Source organism: Trypanosoma cruzi, genomic scaffold (assembly GCF_000209065.1).
Source record: "Trypanosoma cruzi strain CL Brener 1047053512399 genomic scaffold, whole genome shotgun sequence".
Taxonomy (NCBI): Eukaryota; Euglenozoa; class Kinetoplastea; order Trypanosomatida; family Trypanosomatidae; genus Trypanosoma; species Trypanosoma cruzi.
In genome coordinates, this window is record NW_001849179.1 from 23182 (window position 1) to 29289 (window position 6108).

The window sequence follows — 6108 nt, forward strand, 5'->3', positions numbered from 1 at the left end:
GCCGCCGGTGGCGAGAATGACGGCATCCGCCAGTATCCTTGATGCCACCCCCTCGTCCTGCAGTACTTCCACGCCGTACACCCTCACCTGTTTGGCACCATCATGGCGCACCCGGGATTTGCTCAGCAGCGAAGTGACAGTAGTGTTTTCCATGATCGTCACGCGATCCGCCAGCTTCGTGCGAACGTGCTGCTCAAGCGTTTGCATGATGGTGAAGCCAATGGGCACAGGAGTGCCGTCGGCCTTATCGGGGGCACGGTGTGTGCGCTTGCGGCTGTGCCCACCAAGCTGCGAAAGCACTGTCAGGGGAACGCCAAGCGACGAAAGCCAAGAAATGGCATCCCCGCTCTTTACGGAGAGTGTGCGCACCAGACCGGGGTCGGTGCTGCCACCGAGACCCGATTTGTGCGTGTCGCGCTCAAAGTACTTCCCGCTGTCATAGACATCCTGCTCTGCCTGTGCGCGCGTGCCCCAGCCATTGATGCCGGACGTTGCCTTGGCGCTGTTGCCGCCAACCCTCGGTTCCTTCTCCAGCAGGATGACTTGGGCTCCGCAGGCGGTGGCCTCGATGGCTGCAGACAACCCGGCAAGACCACCACCCACAACAATTACGCGTGCAGGAAGAGAACCGGCAATACGTTTTTTGCGAATCTCGGCGTTATCAGTGGCTATTTCAAACATACGGGCTACGCGTTCGCCCTGTCGTGTGTAGGTAACGTAATTCGTGACGCGATTTCGCACGTGACGCCATTCCTCCAACATTTGCCGTACTTTTTTAATGTCACGTTTGATGAGGCTTGCCGTTGCAAGTGCGTCAGCGTACATTGCGCTGTAGCACTTGATGGAAACCTGCGCCAGTTCACTTTCAACGGGCTCCAGCAGATCCTTCTTTTTCCAGTCAAAGATGGAAGTGTAAAGCTTCTTGTTGGAGCCTTCTGTCAAGTTCTCGTAGTCCCCACTCGTACACAGAGCCTCATCGTTTAGTGGCAGGACACGGATATATGAAGGATCCTTTGGTGGATTTCGCAATTGCTCCATGGACGGCGGCCGAATAATGCCTACCATCCATGGTGTGCGTCGCGCGTTCGTACCACTTGCACGACAGTCACCGCCCCATTCAAAGTAAACATCGACAATTCCAGCTGCGTTTAACCTCTCCACGACGTAGTCCACTATGTAGCCCTTGCTCACACCGCCCAGATCAAAGCGAGCATCTTCGTGCTTGCGGGCGATGGTGCCCATTTCCAAGTCAACGCTGAAGCTGCTGGGAAAGTTGCAGACCCGGAAAAGCTTCTCCATCTGTTCATCCGACACGGAGGCTTTCTCTGCAACTTTGGCACGTAACGCTTCAATGATTGGTCCAGTGGCAGGATCAAACACCCCACGGGAAGAGTTGAAGACGTGTTGACAGCACGTAATGACACTCTTAAGCGTGGCAGACATAGTGTGCTTTTGACCAACCGGAAGCCTGCCAATCATGGAGATCTCGCTGTTGGGGTTAAAATTGTTCAGAACGGTATCTGCAAGATGCCAAGCGGAGCGGAGAACTTCATCCGCTACCTCTTTGGCGCGCGAGAAAGCAACCGCCTCTGCAACAACCTTCAATGTGAAAGGCACAGTGAGCTCAAGGCCGTTGGTCATGTATTGCAGGTGTGTTTGCAGGGGGCTGTCCCGAAGAAGGGCACGGGCCGCCTCATCCCTTTCCCGTGCGGCCTTCTCAGGATCAACAGCAACGACGGAGGCGGAAGATCGGCCGTCTGCCATTTCTCCTTCCTCTGGAGTGCCGGCAAGTAATCAAAAAAAAAAGACGTTCAAAAGCAATGTTTTTTTTTTTTCCTTTTTTTTTCTTTTTCTTTTTCTTCCTTCGTTTTTCCTCTCCCTCTTTCCTCGCACAGTTGTGTTCACTCCCTCTGTCCTAATATGTTCCTTTTTCTGTATTTGCTCCTTCTCTCTTCCGTTCTTTCTTTTGTTCTGTTTTTAAAGTAAATTAAATTGTTTTTGTTTTTTGTATTTTCTCGTTTGGGTGGTTGTGTGTGTGTTGAAAATGGCGTGTAAATAAAAAGAAGAAGAAAAAAAAAACTTTTTTTTTTTTTTTCTGTTTGCAATTGCTTTCGCGTGGCAGTTGATTTCCAATAGGGATCGGTAATTTGCAAACAAACAAAAAGATAAAAAAAGAAAAAAAAAAAAAAAGAAAGTCAGACAATCGACATGCACAGAGTTATATATACACGTACGGAGGCAAGAAGGGAAGGAGGTTTGGGAGGTAAAGTCATCAAAAAAAGAAAAAAAAGGAAAAAAAAAACCCTTTCCCCTTTTACACGTGTCTGCATATGTGTGTTATGTGTGTGTTGGCAGTAATATGCCCATAGCATGCAATGTACACACACAGAAACAGACACACAGAGACAGACAGACAGACACACAGAGACAGACAGAGACAGACGGACAGACAGACACAAATGCCCGATGAAAGACAGACACACAGAGAACAATAAAGACAATAAAACATTCCCCTGGCTCAGCCGGCCACCTCAACGTGGTGCCAGGGTCTAGTACTCTTTGCTAGAGAGGAAGCTAAGCGCCTGCTGTTCATGCTTCAAACCCGATGAGTAGTTGTTACTTAGTTTTACGGGCCGGAAGGGCAGATGTTGGAGTCATTCTATAGTGGCTGCCCGCGGAGTAAGGTTATCCTTGCTACTGAATTCCTTCGTACGCCTACCAGAGCTGCACCATTGAGGTGTAGTTACTACGACTGGTAAGAGAAGAAAAAAACAATAAATCATTATTTTTTTTTTGAAGTCTACACACACAAAAAAAAAAAAGACCCCCCCCCCCCCTCTTTCTCACTGGACCCTCCTCCTTATTGCTGTTCTTGTTGTGCTGGTGTGCTTCTCTCTGAGGAACCCCCTCAACTCACCCACCCCCCATGCATGTACGCGTAAAACGACTTTAAAAGCGGATGCCAAAACGTTATTGAGTAAAGAGATATTCGTGCGTACCCTCATGTAAAGTACACCAAATTTATAAAGAATTATATGTGTGCCTTTAGTGGTGTTGTGGGTGACTTCCTCCGTCACGACGTGTAAAGGCATCCATAACTTTTTGCTGTGCCTCCGCCACGCTCATTGACGGTCGTGTGTCTTCTCGCGAGTCTAACCCTGTCGTTTGCTGAAGAAAGCGCTGAAGATGTTCCTCACGTTTTCCAACCGCACCGCCATCTGTTTGGCCAGCGGCACGATCGGCGTCGTCCAGTACACCGGGTAGCAGCGGTGGCTGCATGCCAGAGACAAGCTCAGCCACCTGTTTACATGCCTCCTCACGCACTCCGTCTCCCACAAGTATTTTTCCTCGACTGCGCGTTGTGTCAATTTTGTACCGGGCGGCCTCCTGCATTGGCAGTGCGTTAAACTCCGGCGCAATCTCACGTTGCAGCTCAAGTCCCGCCTGAAACGCCACCTGTCGTTTAATTTCATTGCCCGATTCCTTGTCATGCAGCATCCAACGCCGTAATAGCAGATTATACTGCTTCCCCCACTCGTAATATCCATCCCGGAAGTGCAGAACATTTGTATAGCCCATCCAACTCAGTATTTGCGCCGCCATTAAAGCTCGAGGACCGTACTGGCAGTAACAAATAATTTTCTGCTCTGGACGCGGTTTTGCAAATCCAAACTCCACCTCAAACTCCTCCGGTGTGAGGTGAAAGCCTTCAAACATCTCGTGAGCCGGTAGCAGCTTCGCCCCCTCAATCATTCCCCATGATGTTACCTCATTTACAGTACGGCAGTCAAGCAAAACAAAGCCGTCGTCATACTCCGGACGGGATGACAAAAAAACATCCCGTTCATCATCGGTCAGTTGTGAAAGAACCGCCGGTGAAGCAGCAAAGGAGGAATATTCATCATCAACACCACTGCCATTATTCATCGCGGTGATACCGTCACCACCAACATTATTACTATTATTACTACTACTCCTGCTCCTGTTAAAACCAAGGATGGGGAACCTTGCAGCCTCCAACACAGACGACGCCTGGCGTTTGCTTAACGATACAACCTTTGCCTTCACTTTCGCTTTTTTATGCAGAAATTCTTTCCGGCGTTCGGTGCGGGCACGGATGAGGTTGGCGATAAACGCACAGTCGACCTGAGGTATGGAGCGATCCAACTCCTCCAGCGAAGGTTCCGTCCAGTCCCTTCTGCCTGCCTCGGCACGATGCTCGCTTCCGGGTTGTTGCATGTCTGCTGCCATAAGCTGAGATTCATTCCTCGTTGCCTTCACTTCACTGGCAAGATCTTCAGGGCTCTCCCTTTCTTCCATACTGGCAGCGGGATCCCCATCCCGACCCCACCGCCCTCGCATCCCTTTCCGCCTTTCTTCCATATTCCCAGAGGAAAACAATACACACGTGGGCTGCAGTAAAGAAGCCCAAAGTGTGGGTGCATGTCCCTGAAGACAAACCGCAACCCGCTGCACGCAAAACCTCCGCCACATTAATGCACCCCCCCTCCCTCCTTGCCCCTACCTCTACCTCTAATCCCCCCACTCCACACACAAACAAACGCACAAGCAACGCTACCGCGCAAAAGATAGTAAAAAAAAAAAAAAGTAAAAACTATAAAATCAAAACGCATAATAAATAAATAAATAAATAAATAAAAGATAAAATACAAAAAAAGAAACGTAAAAGGTAGAAAACAACAACAACAACAACAACAGACAAGAGAGAAACAACAATACAACCAAAAGTAATGAACATGTATGAAGACATGTACAAAAAGTACATCCCTATATATATATATACAAATACATGCAATGGCTGTATACAGTATGTATCCGACACAACCAAAAATACATAAAACAACAACAACAACACACACACACACACAAACAGAGAGAGAGAGAGAGAAAAAAAAAATTAATTCATTAATTAATGAATTAATTAATACGCACCCAAAATTTATTAACAAATCTTTACAGCATAAAACAATTTGCCTACAATAATCATCATAATAAAACGATTCATCCACACACACACACACACACGCAGACACACACCCATACAAACCAGAAAAAAAAAAAAAAAGAAGAAGAAAAAGAAGGTTAAAGTAAGGTTCAATGCGCCCAAAAACATCCACACGAAAAGCAGAATTCATCGAACACTCACAAAAACCCCACAAAAAACAACAACAAAACAATTCCAAAGAAACAAAGACCAAAAAAAAAAAAAACGTATTGCATGCCCAAAACCACCCAAAACCCTCCACTAATAGGCCCATAGATACAACAGGCACAATAGAACGCACAAACAAAAGATCAATAAAAAATTTAGAAACCACTCCGCTAATAATAATAACAATAATAATAAAACTGAAGAAAACAAACATAGAAAAACGGTCACGCACAAGCAAAAAGGGTTCTCTCTGCTCGTTGTTTCATCGCTCGAGGGAAGTTCTCTTTCATTGCAGAGCTCTCACGCCAAAATAAAAATATGGTTGGGTGAGGCAAATCGTCCTGGGAACCGCACCAAACACAGCGGCCCTTGTCGCGCACAAACACGTATCTTGAATCTAATTTGCGCTCCAGCGCACACTTTCCGCAGCCTCTAGCCACGCCCTTGATTGCGGATGCGACGCATGTACGCACGGTAGTACGCGTCATCTCGTTTGCCGCGGTTGAAGTCCTCCAGCTGGCCGTAGTCGATGCGCCTCGCCAGCATCTCCTGGATCTCCTTCGCTGGCGGGTACTGCCCAGTGCACAGCCACGACCCTGGCGCGTCGCACTTGCGGTTCTTCGGGTCCGCCACCCACGCCTTGCTCTCCGCGCTCACATTCATCACCTTGTAGATCTTCACCAGGCCGTGGCGCGACCTGTAGGCAAGCCTGAACATATTGTCGATCGCCGGACTGGGGCTCTCCCCAGAGACATGCAGGTTGTACAGCAACGACATCCGCATCATCGGCGTGGGACGACTTAGGTCGTAGTCCTCAAACCCAAAGTTGGAGCACAACGGGTCGTCCTCGGGGCAGATGTCGCGGTACACACTGTTGCCAATGCGTGCCATGTGCGGCGACTTCATCAAGTCCTCCGCCCGGCTGCCGGTCCATA

At 48.5% G+C, this 6108-nt stretch overlaps 3 protein-coding genes across 3 annotated transcripts, besides 13 other annotated features; all 3 read right to left on the reverse strand.

Moving 5' to 3' along the window:
* Positions 1-1547: a sequence feature (heterozygous, non-Esmeraldo-like haplotype).
* Tc00.1047053503467.9 (NADH-dependent fumarate reductase, putative) lies at positions 1-1764 on the reverse strand (the record flags this gene model as incomplete). The annotated part of the gene is made up of 1 exon (XM_799406.1): positions 1-1764. A coding segment is annotated over one exon (1764 nt), but the record flags the coding sequence as incomplete, so codon positions are not given.
* Positions 1548-6108: a sequence feature (haploid, Esmeraldo-like haplotype).
* Positions 1824-1872: a sequence feature (T-rich).
* Positions 2152-2194: a microsatellite.
* Positions 2275-2302: a microsatellite.
* Positions 2392-2456: a microsatellite.
* Positions 2512-2772: a mobile genetic element.
* Positions 3046-4494, reverse strand: Tc00.1047053503467.20 (hypothetical protein, conserved; the record flags this gene model as incomplete). Its single annotated transcript, XM_799404.1, has 1 exon — positions 3046-4494. The coding sequence occupies one exon, from the start codon at positions 4492-4494 to the stop codon at positions 3046-3048; it is 1449 nt and encodes a 482-aa protein (XP_804497.1).
* Positions 4635-4667: a microsatellite.
* Positions 4697-4718: a microsatellite.
* Positions 4917-4947: a microsatellite.
* Positions 5028-5065: a microsatellite.
* Positions 5072-5101: a microsatellite.
* Positions 5345-5368: a microsatellite.
* Tc00.1047053503467.30 (oligosaccharyl transferase subunit, putative) lies at positions 5606-6108 on the reverse strand (the record flags this gene model as incomplete). The annotated part of the gene is made up of 1 exon (XM_799405.1): positions 5606-6108. A coding segment is annotated over one exon (503 nt), but the record flags the coding sequence as incomplete, so codon positions are not given.